We start from the raw sequence: 26,897 nt of genomic DNA, 5'->3' as shown, positions 1-26,897 counted from the left end.
TATATATACATATATATATACATATATATATATTGTTTAACCTGCATTTCTGCAAATATCTCACAAGAAATGATTTCAATTGTGCTGATTTTCTTGTGTTAAGAAAGCTGATAAATATTTGTAGACATAAAATAAATTTATTTTACTTAATTTAGGCTTAATAACTTATTATTTTAAAATTTTATATATCTGGGGAATAAGCTCAGTGACCTGAATATAAGAGGTCTGTGATCCACCACTGACCTTTATCCTTTTAAACTCCCTGTCACCTCTATGCATTGTCTTCTTATTTGTTAAACTATCATTCTCTTCCAAGTCTGACATCAAATCACAGACTCACAGATCCAGATTCTTAGTAAAGCTGGAAACAGAAACGCAATGGTACTGTATTTCTAACAATGCCATAAGCACCCATCTGTATAGGGACTTCTCAATCCCAACATTCTTTCTCAATAGTGATTTTAATCTTCTGTCAACAAGCTTAAGTGTTAAAATGACTAAAATAACTGACTATAGTTCTATCAAATTAAATACTGTTATAAATGGGCTGGTTCTCTTTAGAGTAAAAAAAAATCACTTGTATTCCCAGCCTCATTGTTTTTTGCCAAAACTATTATAATCTTTAATCCTTCCCTGTCTTGTCTCTCCTATTTTCAAAGCATCATCTGCCCTGCAGTTAGAGGAATGTGTAAACATGGTCCTGTCTTTTTCAGGGTTAACAGTATTTGAAGTACTTCACATTGATTAGACAGAAATGTCTACATCCCTTAGAATCTCTTTCAAGATATTATATGATCTGTTTTCAGCACACACACCCATCCATAAAGGCTTCCCTAATCCTTTCAGACAAACTTAGTCACACTTCCTTTAGGCTCTCATTGCCTGTGCATTATTTATTATGTCACTTGTCTCATTTGAGTCCAGTCATCTTCTGTGCCTCTTCACCGACTTGTGATCCCTTAAGGGAAAAGACAAATTTATTCTTTTCTCCTTTCTATCTTGAGTGTCTCCTACTTGACTTTACTCTGCCTCTATCTCTCTTGGACTCCCATAACTCATTCAATAGGGGATTTGACAGGCAAAGGAAAACAATTAAAATAGTGTACATGTCTGTAATAATAATGATACGGTTAACAAAGCCTTTACTACACTGTCCTGAGTACTTTGTATACATTATCTAATTTAATTCATCATAACACATTATGAAAATGAAATTGTACAGATACTGCTGGTCTTACTTAGAGTTTTTGTTGCTATGATAGAATATGATGACCAAAAACAACTTGAGGAAGAAAGGGCTTATTTCACCTTAAAACTCTCAGGGTAATCTCCAGTCCTGGGGAAGGTCAGTGAAGGAATACATACAAATACAACAGGAACCTAGAGGCAAGAGCTAATCCAGAGGACATGAAGGAGTGCTGATTTCTGGCTTGCTCTTCATTGGCTTGCTCATACTGCTTTCTTATAATATCCAGGACAAATAGCCCATGGGTCACTTAAGAGTCTCTCTTACCAAATGCTCTGCTTTTTACCAAGTTGACATAAAATGAGCCAGCCCAGAAACATAGCTATTCAGATAGAATTTTTCTTTTCTCATTTGTCCTCAGTAAAGTCCCAAAGACTTTAAAATATCAAACATCACTGAAGGGGAAATTTCTGGTTGTGTCATGTGATACAGAATCACATGATGTTTTGCTGAAGCAATACTCATGAGACAACACTTGATATTTGGAGAGAGTATAAATAGGAACCCATGGACAGTGATAGAGCACTTGCATAGCTAGCTGTGCAAGTCTTCATTGGTCTCCAGTCTTTGTTGATCTTCACTTCCTTAAGAGAGGCAGGACAGAGAACTGGTGCCATTCAGGCTTTTCCTAGAGGATCCTGGCAATTTGTACACAGTTGGCAGAGGCTAGGCATTTTCTGGAAGTCTGTCAGTTTCTGCTGGACCATGATGCTTTGTGTTTTGTGACACTTTTGAACTGGACTGTTGGTATCCTGACAAATAGAGATTGGAATTATCCCCAAAGAACTACTTCTAAACATGTACACATTATCTTGAACTATTTATCCCCTTCCTCTGAACAGTGGGCCAGGAGAGGAGTTGAAGTATTTAAAAACCCTTATTAATATAGATTTTGAAAAATCTGAGACTACATACTTTTATAGCTGAGTCTCTTTAAAATATCTAAAATCTCTTTAAAAAACAAAGTCTCCCTAAATCTGAAGTAAAATAACTGTGGATTCCTAAAAAAAAATATTTAAATAATCAGGGCAGTTATGATCAAAGCAAAGTTAAAGTTCACCAATGTAAAGGTTCCATACTCAATATCTTGGACTGACTCTATATTCTCTAAACTCTGTGTGTGTGTGTGTGTGTGTGTGTGTGTGTGTGTGTGTGTTTGAGCCAGAATTTCACTATGTAGCCATGAGCCCTGACTGTCCTGTAACTCACTCAGTAGACCAGGCTGTCCTCAAACTCAGAAATCCACCTGCCTCTGCCTCCCAAGTACTTGGATTAAAGGCATGCACCACCATGGCCCTGCTTCTCTGAACTCTTTTTTTTTTTAATGAGTTCAGTAGTAGGATTTATTTATTTCATTAGTACCTAATGGGTAAAATTATCTGATAAAGTGGTAGCTGAATAGACGCAAAGAACTGAAGACTTAAGATATCCAAAGTAATTTCCAGGGCTCAGAAGAAAACTTTATGTTGAATCAGAAACTTTATGAGGCGAGGGCTCGTGAGATCCACTTTATTCAAGCTTCCAGCTAACTGTAATTGGTGTTCAAGTCAAACCACTAGAGTACACTGCTGAGTAAAGAAGAGCGTAGATAGGACTTTTTTGGATATAATTTGGAAAGCTATTCTTGCTCAAAGCACAATACTGGAAATAAAAGATGCAAATTCCATAATTTCGAGTAGTCATATGGTTTAGTGATTAACTTATGAGGTAAACAGCCCCAGGGAACTATGAAAATAGTTGTGAAATTCTTGTGTTGAAAAATAATATTGAGATATGTTTTTCAATGTTTACATTTATCATTTCAAATAATAAAACTGGGTGCTCTGCTGCACCCACTTTTATTCTCTGAATTCTTGATGGCTGCTCTGCTGCATACAGAGCTCCACAGCTCCATGGATTCATCTTACAGTGTGACTATCTCCAAACTTCTGAAGTTTCATGCTTTAAACTGGGCTGTGCTGTCACTAATATCTGCTCCCAAGCTCACTTGGTCACTTGGGTCTCTGGTTCTTCAACATGATCCCAAAATGATACTTCTCTCCATGACATGTTCAATAGTATGCCTTCATACTATTCTTCCTAGTTCTCACAACAGCTTACTGATTATCCAGTGGCTTCTCTGTCCCACATTTCCAAATGCTACCACATTTCTTCTCAAAAATGTGGTTAGATTTGTCATAGCAATACTCTACATGTTAGCATCAATTTCAACCTTGTTAGGTTTCTAATGTTGTAGTAAAACAACACAACTATAACTTTGGAAGGAAAGCATTTACTTCAGCTTAAAACTCCCTGAACATTCTTTGTTGCTGAGCAACAGCAACGTTACAGTAGGCACTGGAGATGGGAGGTCAGAGTCCATGGAGATATACTTCTTGCTAAACTACCCCTCCTGACTTGCTCAGCCTGTTTTGTTATAGCACCCTGGGCCAATATCCCAGGAATAGTACCACTAAAATTAACACATCAATTACTAATTAAAATGTACTACCGGATAGGTCATTGTTACGAGGGTATTTTCTCAAATGAGAATCATTCTTCCCAGATGGCTCTAGATTGTGTCAAGTTAATGCATAGCTAGCTAGAACACTGGCAAAACAGAATTTTTTCTGTTTGATATTGAAACCTATATAATTTTATTTATGTTATAATTTCAACATCAGAAAACACTCATCAGTTACAAGTTAGTAATAAATTTGTAATGTAGGTTAATTGAAAAAGGTCAATTACTAATATGTTATGTAAAGAAAATTATTTAAATATATGTAATCTGTTATTTAGAATAAATTCTTTTATATAATATATACACACTTAGTGAACCCAATAGTTACATTTTGTAGGCACAGACTGATTAAAGCATGAGTTAAGAAAAGAATTGGAGCCCAGCAGTGGTGGCGCACGCCTTTAATCCCAGCACTTGGGAGGCAGAAGCAGGCAGATTTCTGAGTTCGAGGCCAGCCTGGTCTACGGAGTAAGTTCCAGGACAGCCAGCCTACATAGAGAAACCCTGTCTCGAAAAACAAAAAAATAAAAACAACAACAACAACAACAAAAGAATTGAAAGCCAGGCATTTTATTACAGTCTTATAATCTCAACACCAAAGGAAAGACAGACAGGAAGATTATGATATAAAAGCCATCTGACTACATACTGAGTTTTAAGTCAACGGAGGGAGAGACAGCAGAAACACACACACACAAACACACACACACACACACACACACATACAGAGAGAGAGAGAGACAGAAAGACAGAGAGATAGTGAGAGACAAAGATAGTGATAGAGACAGAGAGAGACACACAGAAAGACACACATGCACACAGAGAGAGAATATTGATATTGAAACTCCTGAAACACCAGCACTTTAAAGCTGAACACCAATAGGAGATAAATAATAGATTTCAGACAATTTAAACTCCAGTGTAAACTTTGTTTCAAAATAATAAAACAAAATTAAAAAAAAAATTATAACCAGGTCATGGAATGCATTCATGATCACATTAAAAACTCACTTAATGATTTAATATTTGAACAAATCTAATATTGTTCAAGCCTAATAGCACAACAAAATAAGTGTTTTTTAATAATTTGATCAGTTTGCAATCAAGTCCTTCTTCTAAGTGCAGTGCAATTAATATGTCTAGGATTAAAATTAAATTCACTATAAAAGACAAACAAACAAGCAAAACTGACTGTAACAGTTTTAGAACTGTTCTCTCTGAAATGTACACAGACCCTCATGGAGCACAGATAGGGACTATGAAGAAATAAGCCCATTGTGAGGTCAAGCTGCTCTCAACTGGAGGCAAGTGAGGGTCAACCATGTGGGTAAAATTCTGTGAGGCAGAAGAGAACATGCTTTAGATTTACTCTGTCAAAAAAAAAAAAAAAAAAAAAAAAAGCTCTCATTCTTCATTCATTGACTTATGTTCCAAAGGTTATTCATTCTTTGTAGAATATCTTGTCTGTCCAATATAGAGATATTAATGGATATGTTTGGCCCATTATTGAGCTTCAAATTAATTAGGGCACTTAGGTTATCCTGAGAGTGAGGGTAAAGTGCTTACTTGAGGCGTACTTTCATCTTTGAAGATCTTCCAACAACAGATACTATAGTTTTCTTTTCCACTGGTACTTGATTTTGATACTAAGGTCTCATACAGGCTATACAAGCACCACTAACTACATTCCAAGATAAAGCAAAAACAGATCCTTATCATAAGCTGCACAAAGATTTGGGGAGATATGTGTGCATGGATAGGCTGATAAGATGGATGCCTGATTGATAAATGATAGATTGTTGTCTAAAAGGCACAGATGAATGGGTTCTTTGATTACTTGACATTTTGACACCTTCACTGTCCAAGCAAAACTTGCTAACTTTCACCTTAATTATAAGAGACTGAAATCTTGTTCTTACACCAATCTCTAGGTCAGTGAATCACAACCTTCCTAATGCTTCAACACTTTAATACAGTTCCTAATGTTGTCATGACTCCAAACTATAAAATTATTTTGTTGCTATGCTCAAAGGGCATGAGAATTCTCCTTCTCTGCTTCTCCCAATTACAAAACCATATCAATTCTATTTGAAAATACATTTTGACTCTGCCTTTTATAGGCCATCTTCAACTTTTAATTGCCCTGGTTAGTTTTTGTCAAATTAACAAAAAATAGGAAAAAAAAAACAGGTGAAAATTAGCTCCACTTATGTTGGCACATGAGCATGTATGTATTACATCTTCTTGATTAATGATTAAGGTGAATGGGATCAGCCTACTGTGGACTGGGTAACCCCTGGGCAGAGAGGTAATTCTCCTTGTAAGAAATGAAGGAGGGTCGGCACCTAAAGAGACCCCAGCAGAGGCTATTGGTGAGAGTGCAACCCAGTTTCAGCAAGAGCACATTTTGGTAATGCAGATACCATGGGATGACCATCATGAATAGCAATAGAGGTATAGTGGTACCTGCCTGAGATGAGTAGAGAAGCTGTGTGTGCTAAAACTGGAATAGAATTGAGAACTAAACCAAGAATCTTGGGCGAGTCCAGAAAATCATAAGTAAATTCCCAATATTGGATATTGAGTCTGGCTTTGCTTTGATCTGATTGGGACTGTGCCTTGCATCTTCCTCTTAAAATAAGAAAGTATTAAACTTATATTTTATTTTTAGGATCCCATAGTTGAGAGGCTTTTGGTCTTAAAAAGACCTTGGATCTTAAAAGAGGTTTTGGAGTTTTAAGGAGGCTGAATTTTTAAAGTGAATTTGTAAGACCATGATCCTTTTTAAGTTTGTAAAATGTTTTATGCCATGATGTATATATTAATGTGTAATCTTGAGAATCAACAAAAACAGAAGGGTTGTGGCTTTATATTGATGTGTTTGTATGTCAAGTTGACAAGTAGTCAATTGTCTGCATAGTTTTATGTCAACTTAACAGAAGCTAAGGTCATCTGAGAGAAGGGAACCTCAAAAAAAATCATAAAACTGGGCTGTATGCAAGCCTGTATGGCATTTTCTTAGTTAGTGATGGATCAGCTAGGGCCTAGCCCATCATAAGTGATGCTCCTCCTGGGCTGGTGGTCCTTGATTTTGTAAGAAAGTTGGTTAAACTAGTCAAAAGGAGCAAGCCAGTAAGCAGCAATTCTCCTTGGCCTCTGTATCAATTCTTGCCTCTAGGTTCCTATCGTCCTTGAGTTCCTGCCCTCCAACTGTTATATGAGAATGGGAATGAAATAAATTATTTCCTCCCAAGTTGCTTTTTGCTGTAGTCTTTCATCAGAGCTATGGTAACTCTAAATTAAAATAATTTCTAAATTGGATTATGGCTTATAGCAAACCCTCCGTGATTCACTAAATGAATAAATAGAAAGTAACCGTTCATTTTTATGTTTGGTAATAATTTGAGTTTATACAGAAATTATTGAAAATATTTTTAAGAAAGAAATATTGTATGGCAATAAGTTGATGTTATATATTTCTGTGTCTGCTGTGTTTTAGTCTGATTTTTGCAAAACGATTGACTTTCTTTTTAGCATCTTGGGCTTGTTTGGAGAATACTACATGATATAGACATTGCTTGATTATTGAGTAGTTGATATTAATAGAATGTTTTTATGTTTGAATTGTTTATACTTTTATTGGAACTGTAGTTTGCATTCTAAGAACACTGTAGAGTGTGAAAGTAGTGTCAATTATCCTGCGTACTAACGTATGGACATATGGAAACACAATTATTTGGGGCGTTTGCCTTTATTTAGAAGTCAAAATTATGTGTACAGAATTATTCTGGCTTTCCCTCCAGATCCATCCATTGCATTCAAAAACATTTTCCTTACTGGGTTCCATTAGAAATCACTGATACACCTCTTTTCTTTTGTCTTTCAAGTTAGCCTACACTCAAGTTCATGTTTTTACAGCATCTCAGTGTTCAGATCTTCCTATAATTTATTTGATCTTCCAATTTTTTTCATTACTTTTACAATCACCCAAATATACTTGGTATGGCTTTTTAAAGTTTCCATGAAGAAATGTAGCATTTTCTTTATTTGGATATTGAGTGTCTGTGCTTTACATTTAGTAAAGGATCATTTACAAGTAAATGTACATTTAAGGTATAGAGTTTCTTCTTCCCAACATGCCACAAATACCATCAACCTAGTCAAACAAACCACAGCCCACACTACATAATTAAAAAGGATGAATCTTACCAAGAATGAAGACCAAAGTGTGGATGCTTCAACCACAAATAGAAGTGGGAACAAAATAGTCACAGGAGGTAGAGGGATGGAGGTACTTGAGACGCAGAGAGGAGGGAGAGAGCAAAAAGGGGGGCAGGATCAGGTATGGGAAGAGTCAGGAGAGATTTCCAGAGGGTCAGGAAATTGAATAGAAATATATAGCAATGGGGATGGGGAATGGGGGGACCTCTAGAAAGTACCAGATGCCAGGGAAGGAAGAGGCTCCCAGGATTCAATGGAGACAACATTAGCAGGAATACCCAACAGCATGGAGACAGAAGCTGAAGAGAATTCCCCCTGTAGATAGGCATGGCCCCTAGTTGAGGGGAGGGGCCACTCACCCATCTCAAAATCTTTGAGTCAAAATTGTTCCTGTCTAAAGGAAACATAGGAACAAAAAGTGGAGCAGAAACTGAAGGAAAGGTCTTCCTGAGACTGTCTCACCCAGGGATCCATCCCATCTGCAGACACCAAACCCAGACACTATTGCTGACACCAAGTAGTGCTCCCAGACAGGAGACTGGTATAGCTGTCTTCTGAGAGGATCTGCCAGCATCTGACTAAAACGGATGCAGATACTCACAGCCAACCATCAGACTGGGCTCATGGACTCTAATGGAAGAGTTAGGGGGAGAAATGAAGGAGCTGAAGGGGATTGCAACTCCACAGGAAGAACAATATCTACTAACCAGACCCCAAGTGCTCCCAGGGACTAAACCACTAACCAAAGGGTACACATGGAGGGACCCATAGATTCTGCTGCATATGTAGCAGAGGATGGCCTTATCTGGCATAAATGGAAGGGGAGGCCCTTGGTCCTGTGAAGGCTCGATGAGGGGTGATGTGGGTGTGGGTGGGTAGGTTGGGGAGCACCCTCTTAGAGTCAAGGGGAAGAGAGATGGATGATGGTTTGAGGAGGGGAAATTAGGAGAGGCAACAGCATTTCAAATGTAAATAAATGAATAAAATAACCAACTAATAAAAAACAGAAGTGAATTGGCAAAAAAATTCAAATCCCATTTAAACTTTAATCATATTTCCATTGAAATTATTTTAAATAGTTGAAATTTATGCTAACTTCTATTAAATAAAATGTAGCAGCATGGGGAGATAACTGTGATCTATGTTAGAGTTTAAATTGGACATCTTTTTCTTCCCCAATTTTCTCCAGCTGTAAGCACAAGATGTACCTTGAAAGGCTGCCAAACACTAGCATCATTATTCCATTTCACAATGAAGGCTGGACCTCACTCTTGCGGACCATACACAGTATAATCAACCGAACACCAGAGAGTCTGATAGCAGAAATCATTCTAGTCGATGACTTCAGTGATAGAGGTAAGCTGCACTGGTTACGTTTTACCTGAGATTGTAATTGCACACCATCATGAAGGGCTTTTGGAAAAGAGAAAGATACTTTTTTTTTCATCCCATTTGAAAGTTGTTTGCGTAGTTTTACATATGTTGCAATTGAAGAAAAATGTGGGCCAATTGCAAAAGGAACATAATGAGAAGCTACTAGCATCAAAGATGTTGTCGATAAAAAGAAAGTTACATTGCATTCTACAGAAACTCATGCATAACTTGAGAAAATGCCTCAAGATCTACTTTGAGGCATGATAAACCTGAAAACTATGTTATTATAGATGCACGTCAATAGAGATGTATTCATGTTAATTTACAGAGTGTGTTTCTATTTCTGAATAGTATTGTACCTTGTTGTTTTCTAGACTAATACACTCTTCAGGCTATGTTTGTGTAACTTCAAGAATATTATAAATATTATAACTTATAAAGGACACAAATATATTACTACAAAGTTTTTGATATAACAGCAAAAGAGAAAACTCACACAAAATTAATGAGTACCAACCTGGTAAAACACAATTAGGGTCATATGGCAGGGGGTGAAATTAAAAATGTTTTCTAGAGTTGGAATTCATACAATATATTTGGTGTAAATAAAGAATTAACATTGGCATCGCTTCTCGGCCTTTTGGCTAAGATCAAGTGTAGTATCTGTTCTTATCAGTTTAATATCTGATACGTCCTCTATCCGAGGACAATATATTAAATGGATTTTTGGAAGTAGGAGTTGGAGTAGGAGCTTGCTCTGTCCACTCCACACATCGACCTGGTATTGTAGTACCTCCAGGAATGGTGCACCCCTCCGGGGAACAAAAAAGAATTAACATTGGAAACATAGAAAAGCCCCTCTAGATGTGTATAAGTAGACAAGGAAGACCTTTGAAGATATACATATATTTGCAAGTATAAATTTCTGTGCTAGAGTTTACCACATGAAGGTGCTTTATTTAACATGGAATCTACAAGGAAGAGGGGGAATAGATTGGGCTAATATTATCATTCCATTACAGAAGAAAACTCCATCATGATATCATAAAACTGAAGTGTCATCTGCAGAAGATATCATATCTTTCCATGTTATTTAAATGTTACTTAAATTATGTTTAGTGTGCTGATATTTGGGATGATTGGCTTGAAATGCTAATGGGAGGATGTTCAAAAATCAGTAGGTGATGAAATTTGTATGTCCAAAGTGAATGAAGTCAACATTATTTTTTTCAAGTCAAAGTGGCCACCTTGGTCATTTCTGTTTGATTTTAGAGAGATTTCTCTCTCTGTTTCTCAGGACCAATACAGATTGAATATTATCGCTGAATAAAGTTGACTACGTAAAGCTGCAATAATCAGATATCTTTTAAATTTTACTTCACTTTTATTATAATTAATATTAACTTTTTCAAAGTAGTCACCTTTCTTAAATACTAAAATGAATATAAAGCTATGTTTTTAAAAAGTAAAAACCTAATAAAATCTGAGGTTACAGATGATCAAGTGAATGGTCTTCATGGTTGGCTGGTGGCAGATGATATTAGGCAGTCTACTTATTGGTAATTTTCTACATAATTCACTTTGTCCTGCTCAATGGTTAATTACAACAGAATTTTTACCCTGCGGTATTATGGTAGGAAATGCATGACAGCAAAATAATGTGGCTTTTGAGCACTGTTTGTGGAATATATCCAGACATATTTTCAACTGAATTTCTACAAAGGAAATGAATCAATGGTACCTAAATTTCCCTCCCTTCAGATTAGTCTTATCTTGGGCAGAGTAGCTACTTTGCTGTACCCATTTAAAACTGTAAGTGTAACTAGTGGTACAGATGTCAAGCAACAGAAAGAGGGACAGTTAGGATAGCAGTGGTGATTTTTCTCTTTAATGTTGAACATTTTTAAGGAAATTGATTACTTTAATGCTTGTACAGAGCTCTCATTTAACTAATCTATTCATTCTATAATTTATTTTATTTTTAGGCTATTTGTTTTAGTCACTGTCCTTCCTCTTCTTTCAACTATACCCAAATCTGACCACCGCTACCTATCCAATGCTATATTCTCTCTTCTTCTCCCTCTATCTCTCAAAACCAACAACAGTAGCAATAGAACAAAAGTTGAAAATGCAAAACAAAAAAAATGAGAAACCCTTACAAAATAAAAAATACCAAAAAACAGGACCAAAAGCACACATGAAAATCAAAAAGTCTGTTTTGTTCTTGCCAACAACTCCTGGACATGGCCTTTGCCCCAGGCTGGCCTTTGCCCCAGGCTGGCCTTTGCCCCAGGCTGGCCTTTGCCTCAGGCTATAGCTGATGTGCCCAGTAGCTCTCCCCTGGAGAAAATCCAAGTGTAAGTCACAGTTTTTAAAAATGAAATGTAAAGTTAAATATTGAAAGAGGTAAGTGATTAAAATGCCTATAAAGTCTTATGAAAATATATCAAACAGGAAGTACTTTTTCCTTGTTTTTGTTCTAGATTATAATATCTTTTTAAATAAATTTGGTTGGTATATTTTATAATCCAATACTATGTAATATAATCCTACTACATAGTTCTAAAAATGTGACATTGTTTAAGTTAGTTAATTTTTTAACACTGTCATCTTTTTATCAATGAGGAAATGGTATGTCTCTTCATGGGTAGAGTACAATGAAGAAGTGTTTCAAATGGTCAAATAATGTATTTTTAACTTCATCAAATGTACTCCACACATTCATATTTATTAGTCTCTCCATTCATCTGTCAATTAGCTATTTCCAGAAAAAAATCATCTTGAATACACATGATGACTAATTTTGATAATTCATATATTTTGGAAACTTTTGGAGTACTTAAACAGAAGTTACTATCTTATTAGAGACATTTCAATTGAATAAAATCTCAAGAATTTAATAAAAATAGAAATCTTGATGTTTTCCAGTGTTATGCAAGAGGACATACAGGAATTTTTTATTTTTTTTCTAAAAGTGATTCTTACTATAATACAAGGAAGTTATCCTAAGGCTGGTATTAGTTCCAGATCCTCTAAAGCAGGGGCTACAACGATATTTTTTAAATTAGATATAATTATATAGATATTCCATTAGTTCTATGATTAATAGCATACATACATATGTAGAGATTAGGTTGGTAGATAGATAGATAGATGATAGATAGATAGATAGATAGATAGATAGATAGATAGATAGATAGATAGATAGATGATAGATAGATAGATAGATAGATAGATAGATAGATAGATAGATAGATAGAGTAGATAGATGATAGATAGATAGATTAAATAGATGGTAGATAGATAGATAATATATACAGAATTAAAACCTTATAACTACTGTTTTCCAAACTTTTAAAAACTCAAAACATGTGAGCTAAGCAAATTTAAATTCTAGGAAGATACAGGGAACTGGTTCGTTTCCTTGAGGAAATTATTTCTGAAGTCTTACACATTATTTTCCATAATACCTTCTCATCCTATTTCCGTTTGGTATGCGACCTCACACCTTACCAGCATACATCTTCTGGATATTCTGCAATATCCCTCAGCCAAAGGCAATAAAAGTTAGACAAGACTTAATCAAAATTTCCTGCTTTACATTTAAGGTCCTTGGTGTCAAGAGACTAGTGACACATGACAAAAAAAGATGAGGCATGGCAATACTTTACTTCCGTTAGCAGCACACGTACTTACCACTTGGATATACGTATTCCTAACACATAGATGTATTACAGTAATTTGGCAAATTCTGTTATAAAGAAAACACTAAAATTTCTTGTAGTTATGAATAATTCTGTTTTATTTCTGTGTGGTTTCCTCAAAAGTCTCCCTAAGTAGGATTGACCTAGTTCTTAAAAGTTATTTTTTTTCAGGTCAGTATCCCGCTCAGGATTTTGCAGTTTAGATACTTTTCACAAGGCAAGACTGGTGAAAATTATTGTTATAGCATCAGAAAATAAACCCACCATCTCTAAAACATTAAAATTGGGACTTGCAGGTAAATTTTCAACAACTCCTACCTTGCTTGTATTATTTAAAGCTCACCTTACTGGAGCAAGTGAGTGTGTGGTTTTCCTCTAACTAAGCTGATAGAAATATATTTAACAACTTAACTTGAGCCCTATAACAAGGTTTCATGACAACTCCAAAGCAGGACTAATCCTTGGCTTATCTCCAAATTCCAGGCAATGTTAAAGGCATTGACATGGAGCCTGTTAAAATGTGTGAAATAAGCAGGGGATTAACCTTAGAGATTGGGTGTGTTTGAACCTGATGATTCTGTAAACTGTATTTTCTTAGATGAGCACAAGCTGAAGGTTGGGATAGTCACAGGAGGGCTGCAGGCACATTCTGTCTACATGATGTCCCTGTGGAGGTTTCACTGTACATTTTGGAACACAAAAGCCCAGCTACACATACACATTCTCACTTAGGATTGTCCTTGTTTCTTACAAGCTTCATTGTCAATGCAAGTAGACAGTTCATATTTGTGTTTCATTAGAGTTTTATTCTTTGTGTCCCAGTTAGAAAGAAAAGTCAGGGACTTCAATTGCCTTCAGTAGATGCCTATTCTAGTAATTTTGAAGAAACTCAACTTACTTCTCCTCAGATACTCTAGAGTGTTGTTGCCAAGAGTGTGGCCTGAGGGCTAGCAGCTTCACCATCACTTTGAAGCTTTAAAGAAATACAAGATCACAGGTCTTCCTCAAATGAGTCAAAATCTTAATTTCAATAGGGGCACTTACACATGAATTAATAGTGAGAATCAATTTGCTAAGTCTCAAGTATAGAATGGAAATCCCAGTGATAACATAGATGAAAAAAGAGTGTCCTTAAAAGGTCACCTTTGGAAAATATGTTTGTAGACATGCTAATAAGAGTAGACAAGACTCTACTTACTTGTATTGCTCAGTACATATTTAATATCAGATTCTTTAGATTTAAATGAGATTGTATTATTTTATATAACATTAACCATTATATTTCTTTGAAAGATCTTGGCATTTTCACAAATTTGTATATCTCTGTCCTATCTTCTCGTGGAAGGATTTTAAGTGAATTTAAGCTCAGTGGCACTACTCCTTTCCTTGACAAACTTCTTTTGTTTTCTAGATAATATCTTCAATACACTGTAGGTCTGTTTTGCTATGGAATTAGTGCTAAATCCCATACATATGTGTATAGATGCATATATAGATATAGAAAATACATGCAATATGTACATGTTATATATATATACATATATACACATATAAATATATATACATATATACACACACATATATGTATACATATATGTACATATATATATGCAGTTTGTGGGAAGATCCTCACTGTCATAAAATGTGAGGCTGCACTTCATTGTTTATAAAGCTATAAAACAGTAGTGATATTTTAATGACTCCATGAACAATGTTGTTGCATTCTGAGTTTCAACATCCATTTTACTTTACTCTCAAGTTTGCATTAGATTATTACATTCCCATAAGTACACAAATCGGCTAGCACAAGTATCACAAGTATTCAAAGCTGAGCGATATCAGTGTGAGTTTGTGAAACAGATGAAAAATGTCAACATGTATTTATTACAATGAAATACTAACATTAGAGTGTGTATAAAAACTCTGAAATGGCAATCGATGAAAATGCTTTAGGGCTGGCATTCCATCTGTTACCTCAGTAGACCATGAGACAAGCGATTTTTACATGAAAGCTAGTCCTCTTAGAATTGTATAGATTTAATATTTATATTGAAATATCAAAATATGAGATTGAAATATCAAAATATGATATCAAACTCAATATTGAAAAGTAAGAGAAACTAAGTAAATGCTGTAAAATAAAACTTCTTGCTTTTCCGTTTAGATAATCTAAACTGCTCTTGAAGGAACTGAAAGGAAACTGTACTGATATCTAATGTTTAAGATAATGTAGCTTAGGATGGAAGCATATAGGTAATTTTAGTAATTATAATTTTTTAAAACATCAATCAGTTCACTTTCCTTGCAGTAAAAGATCCTGAGCAGCATTGCTTTCTGTCACCAAAAGTACAATTGTAAAACAGTTACATCTCTCAAAGTGAGAAAATAATTCTTGTACAGTGTAGAGGGAGAAAATCAGGAAAATTTACAAAACTATATAACTCATAAGTGGGATAATTCACCATCTGTAAATATGAGTACTATCTACCAGTTAGAGCCTGTGTCAAACAGAATTGGAGTCAGAGGACTTGTAATGGTTTTCTTTTAAGGTCAGCAGCTAAGATTCTCTCTTTCCTACTTTTAGGCTAATCACCTAATCTAATATGAAACAAGTATCTAGATAAGTAACAAAAACATCCTGGTTGAGCTTTTCATTGCTTTAACTTAGAGTAGTACTTGGTGTCTCTTTTTTTTCTTCTAAACTTCAAATGTGCTAAGCTCACAGTTTCAGGGATGTTTTGAGACTTACACAGAACTGCCCAGTGCTCATGATATCACTGTGATGCTTTCTTTGTCCTCACTGGAGCCTCCTGCAATGTGTGCTCGCCTTACAGGTGAGGATAATCGTTCTTCACATATAATTATGGTGTCTGTTTTTAATACAGTATTTTGTGGGCTTGCCTCTATAATACTGACATTGAAAATAGTTACATGGGAGTAAAGTCTACTTATTTCTGAATAAAATAATATTTCTCATTTAAATGATGCTATATTCAATTTTGCTATCTTAGTGTTTATATTATATTAATAAGCATAAATACTGTGGAAAATATGAGATTGGATGAAGTAATACAAGTAAAAAAGGTTCAATACATTCTACAACTGACACATATTTTTGAAAATTCCACATATTTCACATATAATTAAAACATATAATTAAACATATTAAATATATATAGCATACATAAATAATGTACATAAATAAGCATATGTAATTAAATGTATGTTATATATTGCATATAATTAAAACAAATTACATATTTAAAATTTTTTTTCTAATTTCTCTTCTTTTAAAAATCAGCATACATCAATAAATTGTGATCTTTCATGAACATATAATCATTAATATTTTGCTTTTATAATATTATTATATTCTTAAATATCAGGTTGAAGTATATTTACTCCTTCAGTTTTGAAGGACACTAATGCCTGATATATTGGCTATTTCAACCTCACAGACCAAGTATTTAAAAATATGCCTCTGAACTATCCAGGGCTCATTTTAAATCCAGTCTATGCAAGGCAGCAGAAGGCATTAGATCAATGGTAGATAAGCTGATATGGCTTTACAGTTACTTTTCTGGAAGGAAATTTTACATGGTTGAATTAATGGCTTTGGCATGGCATGTTTTTTTTTTTTTTTTTAAGCAAAACCATTTCAGCTCACCAGTGTCACAAAGGCATGACTTCCTCAAGAAAATAAATCACGCAATTCATTTTATGGCAGATTAAATCCCATTTATTTTCCCTGCAGACAGCTGTTTTGAATAGAATGTCACTTGTGTGAAACCATTTTTTGAATGTTTAGCTGCAGATCTTGGGCAGGCATAACTTTTTCTGATGAAATAAAAGGTTATGTTTTATGATTGTTCCTCCTGTCTGCAAACCCCAGCTTGTGAGCTTTGATAATACAGTGTTCCATTTTTCAAGCTGCTCTTTTGATGTCTAAATATCCATCTGCTCTTAATTTCAAAAAGTGCATGAATATAAAACAAAATAAAGCCCACAAAATACAAATATTTCTCTCTTCATTCTGAAGTGTAACACTTACTTGAGTAATTAACATTCTCTTGGCATTCAAGATTTGTTGATTAAATGCTACATTTTTAACATTTAATTAACCTACATTTATAAAATATGCAATTAACAAAATTCTTCTAATAGAGTGAGATGTTTTATGTCAACTGAGTAACCATTCTGTAGGGAAATGATAGAATCAGTAAGATGAAGAACTTTCCAGTGATATAGTATATTTTGTAAACATTTAATAAATGGTAAATAGCAGAATTGCTTCAAGTTTCTCTCCATTTAGTTTGATGTTGGTGACTAGTTTGCTGTATACTGCTTTTACTATGTTTAGGTATGGGCCTTGAATTCCTGATCTTTCAAGATTTTTATCATGAAGGGGTGTTGGATTTTGTCAAATGCTTTCTTAGCATCTAATGAAATGATCAGAGGTTCCTCAGAATATTGGACAGAGTACTACCAGAGGACCCAACTATACCTCTCCTGGGCATATGCCCAGAAGATGCTCCAACATGTAATAAGGACACATACTCCACTATGTTCATAGCAGCCTTATTTATAATAGTCAGAAGCTGGAAAGAACCCAGATGTCCTTGAACAGAGGAATGGATACAGAAAATGTGGTACATTTACACAATAGAATACTACTCAGCTATTAAAAATGAATTTATGAAATTCTTAGGGAAATGGATGGATCTGGAGAATATCATCCTAAGTAAGGTAACCCAATTACAAAAGAACACACATGGCATGCACTCACTGATATGTGGATATTAGCCCAGAAGTTCGCAATACAATTTATACAATTTATACATCACATGAAGCTCAAGAAGAAGGAAGACCACAGTGTGGATACTTCAGTTCTTCTTATAAGGGAGATCAAAATACCCAGGGTAGGAAATACAGAGACAAACTTTGGTGCAGAAACTGAAGGAAATGCCATCCAGTGACTGACCCACCTAGCGATCCATACCATATACAGTTACCCAACCCAGACACTATTGTGGATGCCAACAAGTGCTTGGTGACAGGAGCCTGATATAACTGACTCCTGAAAGGCTCTCCCAGTTCCCCTGACTAACACAGCAGTGGATGCTCACAGTCATCCATTGGACTGAGTGCAAAGTACCCAATGGAGGAGCTAGGGAAAGAATCCGAGGAGCTGTAGGGGTTTGCAGCCCCATAGAAGGAACAACAATATGAACCAACAAGTACCCGCAGAGTTCCCAGGATCTAAACCACCAACCAAAGAGAACACATGGAGGGACCCATGGCTCCACCTGCATATGTAGCAGAGGGTGGCCTTGTGGGACATTAGTGAGAGGAGAGGCCCTTGGTCTCATAAAAGCTTGATGTCCCAGTGTAAGAGAATGCCAGGACAGGGAAGCAGGTGCAGGTGGGTTAGTGAGCGTGGAGAAGGGAGATGGGATAGGGGGATTTTCAGAGGGGATACAATTTTCAATGTAAATAAAGAAAACATCTAATAAAAAATAAATGATAGACTCAGAAAGTTAAATCCATTTTTATTTTTCTACACCGTTTTAATTTTCTTTGCTGAGATCAATGGTAGACTAAATGAAGCTGGATAAAATTTGTGCTTCAATTTGTAAGTCTTCTTTCTTCTGTAGTTTGTTTTCAGTTATCTAAGTTTGAGAAACTGGAACATTTGTGATAGCCATCATTAACTAAATAAAATATTGCAAACATACTGATAGTCTAGATAATTGGATCTAATTCATTTTTTACCTATCATCACAACAATAATAGAAACTATAATTTTGCTGTGTGTATACACAAGTATAGGAACGGAGGACACATGAGAATAATCACAGTGTGCACATGAACTTTCTAGTATCAACAGTGGACTTCTAGGACTGCAGGGGGCCAATCAGTGATTCTCTTAGAGAAATCAATGTTTCTAGAAGATTCAACAGCTCTCAAAGAAATGAAGCGGGTCACAAAATAGAGTTAAAAAGGTTCTTGAAACTTTACCATATGATATATAATCAAATTTATGAGGCATATGGATGTTTTAAAGCTGGATCATTGCAGGTCACTGGATTCTTCTTTATTATGGACAGATATAAGCATCCTCTCAAAGTTTCTTCACGTATCCCTTATGCTGAGCTGCTACAAAAGTTTTCCAAAGATGAGTGTTATCTGGGGACAGAGGACTAGGTTGACAGTAAACACGGAAGTGATGTCTAGCATCAGTTTTGATATAAATTTGATAATCATCATTTGCATTTTGTTCTGTTTTATCTTACCTCTTGAGACTTGAAAGAACACTGCATTGAATGCATTATATTTGCTTTAATTTTTATTTATTCCTAAACTGCTAGTAGCTATCTAACATCACAAAAAAACTCTTTCTGATATCATGGCATTATAAAATCTACTAAGTGTTAACAACTGAGATTGGTAAAACAACAAAACAAGAAAGATTAGTTTTATATATAGAATAAACATAGCTGTTATCTTATAGTTTTGACTTGTGTGTGTATATATATATGTATGTATGTATATGAGTATGTTTGTGTATGTGTGTTTGTGAGTGTGTGTGTGTGTGTGTGTGTGTGTGTATGTGTGTGTGTGTGTGTAAAATTGCAATGCGAGACACTCTCATTTGGAGACCAAAAGTAGTTGATATTTGCCATTCGATTTGATTTGGCTACATCTTTCTTTTCAAGACAGTCTTTAGCTAATTCTGGAACTTGCTCATTTGGCTAGGGTAACCAGCTAGTGACCTCCAGGGATTCGCCTTTCTCTGTGTTCTCAGCATCTATCTTTTAGACAGCCTCCGCTGTGCACAGATTTTAAACTAGTCATTGGGATGAAGACTTGGCCTCTCTGTTTGCATGGCAAGCACTCTACTAATAAACTCATCACCCCATTTCAATTTTGACTTTTAAAAAATGTTTTCCCACTTTCAAATCAAAACATGTATTTTGGATTGGCTTAAAAAATCTGAAACAATGGATTATTTTCAAGCTTTAGATATGTTTATCTTCTGCCTTTACAAAGTTGAAACACTGCTTCATAGACAATTGATGAAAGCCTCCATGTACAAAACACTCGTATTCTATGTACACATATATCTAAATATATTTTGCATTACTAAATGCTATATATTTATAGACCCTTGGACTATAAAGTACTAGGGTAAGTAATCTTCAATTTAAATTCTTGCTCTAATGCTCACAGTCCCTGCAACCCTGGAAATGATTGGTTGTAGTTAGATTACAGAATAGAAATTTTCCTCAAGGAAAATTATCTCTGGGAAATGACAAGAAAAACAAATACCTCAATATAAAAATAAGGAAGAAAGATAGCATGGCACCTTCAATCAGTTCATGGTGAGAAATACCAGTGTTTGTAACATGCTCAGAGGAAATACAGAATTTATCTTTTAGCCATGGAAGATTTCCATGAAATGATGATAAAGGAGGAATTTCATAAGGCTAGCATAATAAAAACTACATCTATGTATATAAAATGCAAGTTTAAGATCCAAGGTCAATATATTTCTTTTTTTAATTGTGTCAAATTTTTGAGATAATACAATTTCTTGTTCCTAATAGAGAAATAAGCAATTTAAGTTAGCATGGGTTGTATTAAATTATGATCAAATATTTTCCTCAACAGATATATGGTTTCAAAGCTCAGGTTTCAAGAATGGTCTGAACATAACATTTCATCAAAGTGACACAACAGAGCACATGTTATTTTAAAAACTGTTTGCATGCATGCCCACTAAACATTCCACAGAACTTCAATAAGACATGCCTGGCGAATGTACTTCCCAACCACGGCCCCCAAGAAGAGTCCAAGTAATGCCACAGCAAGATAACTCTCAGTGCAACTCTAAGCTGCTAGAAGTTTCTAAATGTTTTGTTTTTTGCTAACCATGATCTAGCACCTTTTTTGTATTCCAAATCCCTGGCACAACACAACCAAGTTGCAAGGATATCCTGGTGGTAACAAAAGTCTTGCTGAATTACATTAGACATACCATGACATGGCTATCTTATAAAACTGTATGGGACCCTTACCGCAAAGGGATTTGTGAACAAAAAATAAATTGCAGTGAGTAGAAAAGACCCAGGGATAAATAATCCTAAAACACAGGAGTTTTCCATTTAAATATCTACAACTTCTCTGCAGCAAACAAAATCCCTAAAGAAGATACTAAAGCTATGAGTTCAAAACACTATACAAATTTTCATGTTCACCACCTTCTTCCTGTGGGAACAGCTGTACAGATGCCCTACAGTACCAATAAACAAGATACATTTAATAATTGCTGCATGGACTTTTGGCAAGTGGTACCAAGGAAAGTGTTTTGATCTGCACTTATTTTGAAAATAAATAACTGCATACTTAAATTTAAAATATTAAGAGAATTTCAGCTATTACTGGAAGTTTCAGTTTTCCTTTGAGTCAAGACTTTCTTCAAAGCCAAGATGGTATAGATATCACCAGCATGCCAATGCACACAACACCAGCAGTCAATTGGATTAAGCCCGCACTTACTAGTAAACAAGGTACTGGTTATTGATCCTTAAAATTGAATCACAAAGCACAAATGAATCATGCAGCAGGCTGCAAGGAAGACATGAGAAGGAAAGTTTTCAAAACATGAGAATGTTACAGTTGGTGACTGATTGTTCTACTTTTAGTGGTCTGTGATTATACTAGTCTCGGTGGACATTTTAATATACTGCTATAAGTGAAAATTTGAAAAAGAATAGCAATACATAATTTCAGGTAATCTGCTACTCTATTACATCAAATACCAATCTTTCATCCATGATAAAGCATATCTCCAGTATGAAAGATGCATGTTGAGTCCACGTATCAGAAAACTGAAAATACTTACAGGTAATCTTGCTCAGGGAATGTATGGATGCGCATACTTTCTTTAGCGTGATCCTTAATTTAGTTTCTCTATCTCTACTTATTGTTTAAAACAATAAAAAAGCCATACTAAATGTATTAACAACTAATAATTAAGACATTGCTATCAAACAGAACAAATAAATAAACAAGTACATGCTTCATATTTTAAAAATCAGCTGTAAGAGTGAGGGAGATGGTTCAGTTAATTAAGGATTTCTTATTCAATCATGAAGACCTTAGACACACTACTATTACCCTTACATAAAGACTAGGGACTAGAAACCAAGAAATCTACGCTGTATATGTATGTGTACATGCCTGTGTGAGTAAGTGTGTGTGTGTGTGTGTGTGTGTGTGTGTAGGTATGTGTGTATATGCACACACACACCTACACACACAGACATGTACACACACACATATGCATGTGTGTATATATATATTATTGTATATGATAAATGATGCAGCTTTATCGTTCAATATAAAAACGGAAAAGAATTTCTCAGAATTCAATGCTGACATTTTTAAGACTCACAGAATAATGTTTTTAGCTTTTGTTTCCTGAAACCCTTTTATGTCAGTTTATGTTAATTCTTGTCTGGCCTTGAACATCTCACTCCAAAAATGACTGCAACTATTTTCCCCCGAGTTAATGAGAATATTTTAACTTTGTCACATTATTTTACCACAAAGTAGACAAATTTCAAAAGAAAGTAAAACAAAATACAGTCTCTTTAGTTGAAGTAGTCTCATTATTCGCTTGAGGTAAGTTCAGAGTATTATAATAAATATACTTTTATTTTGGCTGAAAATCTACTGTCCTTTGAGAAGTTTTAACTCTAAGAGTTGGATCTATTAATATTAAAAAATAAAACGGTTGCTCCTGCCACGGACCAGGTTCGTTACGGGGACCTCAGGTTCCTAGGGATGAGAGTTCTAGTCGATGGGCAACAATTCGGCGAATGACAGTCAGAGTGGACACAAGGGTATGCTGAATCTGAATGTATTTCTTAAAAATGGCATGAGGCTTTGACAGTCATTGCAAAAGAGAAATGAGAAATCTAGCGTCTCAGCAGTTGAGGTACATCTGAAGCCACCTGAAACACATTGGGTCTAAAGCAGCCACCTCTTCTGGACAGGTGCTGCATGCCCCCCCCCACCCAAGCACTCTGGGCCCGGGGGGGTGGGCGCGAGGGGGAGCTGCTGCAGACTTCATGAATCTAAGTCCTAGTCCATCTAAGTTCTAGTTCTAGTCAGTGCCCCTGCACAAAGTGAAAACCAGGCTTTTATGATATACAGAAAACTGGATGAATGACAAAAGTCACATAGGCAGGTGACAGTCACATCAAGGTCAGTAGGATCAGGTATCCAGGTGTGAAGCAGGCAGAAGAGCAGTGGTGCCCTTCCCCCTGGGGGCTATTTTGGTATTCCCATGATAATTCTCTGGGTCTGCTGGAAGCAGCACCAGTAAGTTCCTATCTAGCAGTTCCTGCTAATTCCCTTAAGTGAGGGAAGCCCTTTGATTACTCTCTGGTTTGTAAAACAGTTCTGTCTTCTGTGGGACTGCCCTGAGAATTCTATGTGTCTGACCTCTGTTGCTAACTCTGAGGATATCCTATCTGATAAGGCAGATTCCTTGTGAGAAATTCCAAGCTAAGGACAGCTTGCAAATAAATTAGGATATATTGGAGCGTTGTGCTGGCCAGGAAACAATGCCTAATCTTAGCCATTTACTAATCATTTCTTGGGGTACCTTTATGCCTAAATAAGAAGGGGTGTTGATGATTGGAAAGACTAATCTGGAATACATCTGAGTTAAGAGATGCCAATGACTGACTGAATACCCAGGAGGCACAAACTCCCTTTGAAATAATAACCCCTCTTGTCCTTGATCAGGCTTTTACCCCTGACACTGCAGATATAACTGGAGTAGATGAGTGGGCATGGAAGCTCCTTTACAAATGATTGTTGTATCATGATGGCATGAGAAGGGAATATTAATAACATATTTTATCTTTTTGATATAAAAAAGATAAAGTTTTTTATAAAAGATAAAATTTTTGCATTGTGTACTTGATAGAAAATATGTATTGTACCTAATTATTTATAAAGTGAACCTATGACATACAGTAAGATATTCAATTAATGTTTAATGTAAAGTTAGATGTATGGATGACAGAAAGCAGGAGGAAGGAAATGTGAGGAGGAAGAGAGGAAGAGGAGAAAAGGAAGAAAATAAGAGGATATCATAATAGATAATAGATAAATAGATTGCTCAAGTACTACATGGGGGCTCATACTTTCTTTAGCTTGGTCTGTAATCTAGTTTCTCCATCTTTCCTTATTCCTTAAAACAATAAAAAGGCATACTCAATGTGTTAACAACTAATGATTAGGCAACTGCTAGAAAACATAGCAAATTAAAAATATAGATAGATAGATCATATAGTTATATGCTTCGTAGATGATATATAGATAGATGATAGATGACAGATACAGAGATAGATAGATAGATAGATAGATAGATAGATAGATAGATAGATAGATAGACAGATAGATAGATAGATAGATAGATAGGCAGATAGATAGATAGATAGATAGATAGATAGATAGATAGATAAATAGATAGATAGATAGATGATAGATAGCTAGATAGATGCTAATAGATAGATGATAGATAGATAGATAGATAGATAGATAGATAGATAGATAGATAGATAGATAGATAGATAGATAGGTAATAGGAAAAACACCCAGAATTATTCATTTAATATTTTTACCTAAATTAAAGTAGGAAATCTAGGCCTCTTTCCCCAAATGAAACTCCATAAAGGCAAGGTCATAGCTTCCTGTTTTCAGTACTACTGTGTTCTCAATGACTTGAATATAAAATTCTAAGTAGTGAATCCATCCTCCCTAAGTATATTAAAATATTATAAAGGAAAATACAGTTTCTATGCATGTTTGAAACTAGAAACAAACCTCTCCACACTCACAGATCCCATGAGGCTGTTCCCTTTACCCCTTACTCTTCTCAGCATCCCTGTGTGTAAACTTGTAATTCATTGTCTAATGTGGGAAATCTTTTCTTAAAAAAATTTAATGTCAGTAGTGAGCACCTTCAAGTTTTAACTTTTAAAGAAGGACAAAAGTTCCCAGACTCCTATTAATTTGGTAACCTTGACAAAAATCAGAGACATTTTAAGAGCTTAAAAAGCTAGGCTGACCCACCTTTAGACATTGGGTATAATTGAAGACAATTTCAGCTTCCATTAAAAGCTTTGTTATGTACAGGCTCTGTCAAAAAAAATAGGAAAACTGAGCTAAGCCTCCTAACACTGTGTAAGAGCTGCAATTCATCTGCATTCATTTCAGCTGGAAACCTGTTCTCTGAGGATGGGAAATAGATCATTTGACAGCTTGTGTGCTTGGCATTGTTTTGTTCCTCTGAGGACTTTCTAATCTTTGTCCCCACATTTATTTCTGAAGGTCATATTCCTCCATTACATATTCATAATACTGAAGATCATATAGAAAATGAAATTGATATTTTCTTCTCTGAAAATGTTTTATATGATATAATTGACATAGTTAAAGTTATTTGCAAACCAAATTAATGAACACGTCAATAAAAGATCTGCCATGATCAAGTAGGCTTGGTCCCAGGGATGCTGGTCTTGTTGAACATACAAGAATCTGGCAGTGTTATAAACAAACAAAAGAAAAACACATGATGAACTCGTTAGATGCTAAAAATCCTGTGACAAAATTCAAAACCCCTTCATGATACAAGTCTTGGAGAGATCAAAGACACAAGGAACATGCTTAAACCTAATAGAAGCAATTTACAACAAGACAATAGCCAACATGAAAATAAATGGAGAGAAACTCAAAGCAATTCCACTAAAACCAAAAACAAGACAAGGCTGCCCCCTCTCTCCATAGTTATTCAATATAGTATTTGAAGTTCTAGCTGAAGCAATAAGACCGCTAAAGGAGATCAAAGTGATAGAAACTGGAAAGGAATAAGTCTGATGAAAATTTCTAACCTAACTTATTTGTTACAATTTTGTATGCATGTAGAGATATAAAATACTTCCTAGTCAAAGCGGGTTCTTTCTCCCTCTCGGATTTATATGTCCAACAACAAAACAGAGTCCCAACAAAATAGTGTAAGGATATTTATTCTTTGGCCAGCGAATCTGGAGAAGCTGGATGACATGGATCACTAATCAACCTTTTATACTAACCAACAGAAAGTAAGGGCAAACTGAAGGTGAGGGGTAATATACAGGGAGGTTTGTTTTCTCTACCTTCTTCAATGCAGGGTGAAATAATGGTTCACCAGGGAACAGTATGGCCAAAGCTGTTTCTTCACAGTCCAACCAGGATCTGTTTTTTTAAAGAACAATTTGTATATTCTAAATCTAGTTGGCTGGCTTGCTAGCCAAATATGTTTCTGAAAACAGAACAGTGATTATTTAAACTGATTTGTCAGAGTTTCAGAAGGTGTGCATTTACTCACAGTGCTATAATGAGAAATTAAATGTAGTAAATTTAAGAATGTAAATAATAGTTGTGTTTATAGTCACCACCGCAAGATTCTTCTATATAATCTATTTTATGAGATTTGTTTGTTTTTCTTGCTTTAAAATACTCCCAATGACTTGTCACATGATGATAATTAAGTAATTGCCAAATATGAATGACCTGAAGAAACATGAATTCTCAGTGCAAAGTTTTTGAAATGCTTCCTTATAGTTCTCATAGAGAATCAGAATTAGCTTCTGAAATATCACTTCACGGACCCTGAAACTTGCAAAGCCCCTTGAAAGAAGAAATGCCCACACCAAAATTCATGAGTCCTGATTTATGTACAAATAATATAATTTTCCTTTGGTAGATTATGAATGGGGTGTGTGTGTGT

At 35.3% G+C, this 26,897-nt stretch overlaps 1 protein-coding gene and 1 non-coding gene across 3 annotated transcripts in view; both read left to right on the top strand.

Annotated features, from left to right (window-relative positions):
- The window catches only part of Galntl6 (polypeptide N-acetylgalactosaminyltransferase like 6), a 1,048,694-nt gene that overhangs the window by 448,928 nt on the left and 572,869 nt on the right, over nt 1–26,897 (top strand). For both annotated transcript variants that reach the window (XM_031339868.1, XM_031339869.1), the window contains one exon: nt 9,160–9,326. In XM_031339868.1, coding sequence (XP_031195728.1) covers nt 9,160–9,326 — 167 coding nt within the window. The remainder of the gene's footprint in view (nt 1–9,159; nt 9,327–26,897) is intronic.
- On the top strand, nt 9,969–10,159 carry LOC116071504. The gene has a single exon (XR_004110931.1). It is a non-coding gene; the product is annotated as a U2 spliceosomal RNA (small nuclear RNA).

This window comes from Mastomys coucha, unplaced genomic scaffold (assembly GCF_008632895.1).
Source record: "Mastomys coucha isolate ucsf_1 unplaced genomic scaffold, UCSF_Mcou_1 pScaffold22, whole genome shotgun sequence".
Taxonomy (NCBI): domain Eukaryota; kingdom Metazoa; phylum Chordata; class Mammalia; order Rodentia; family Muridae; genus Mastomys; species Mastomys coucha.
The sequence above is the reverse complement of the archived record's forward strand: the minus strand, read 5'-3'. Positions and strand labels throughout refer to the sequence as shown.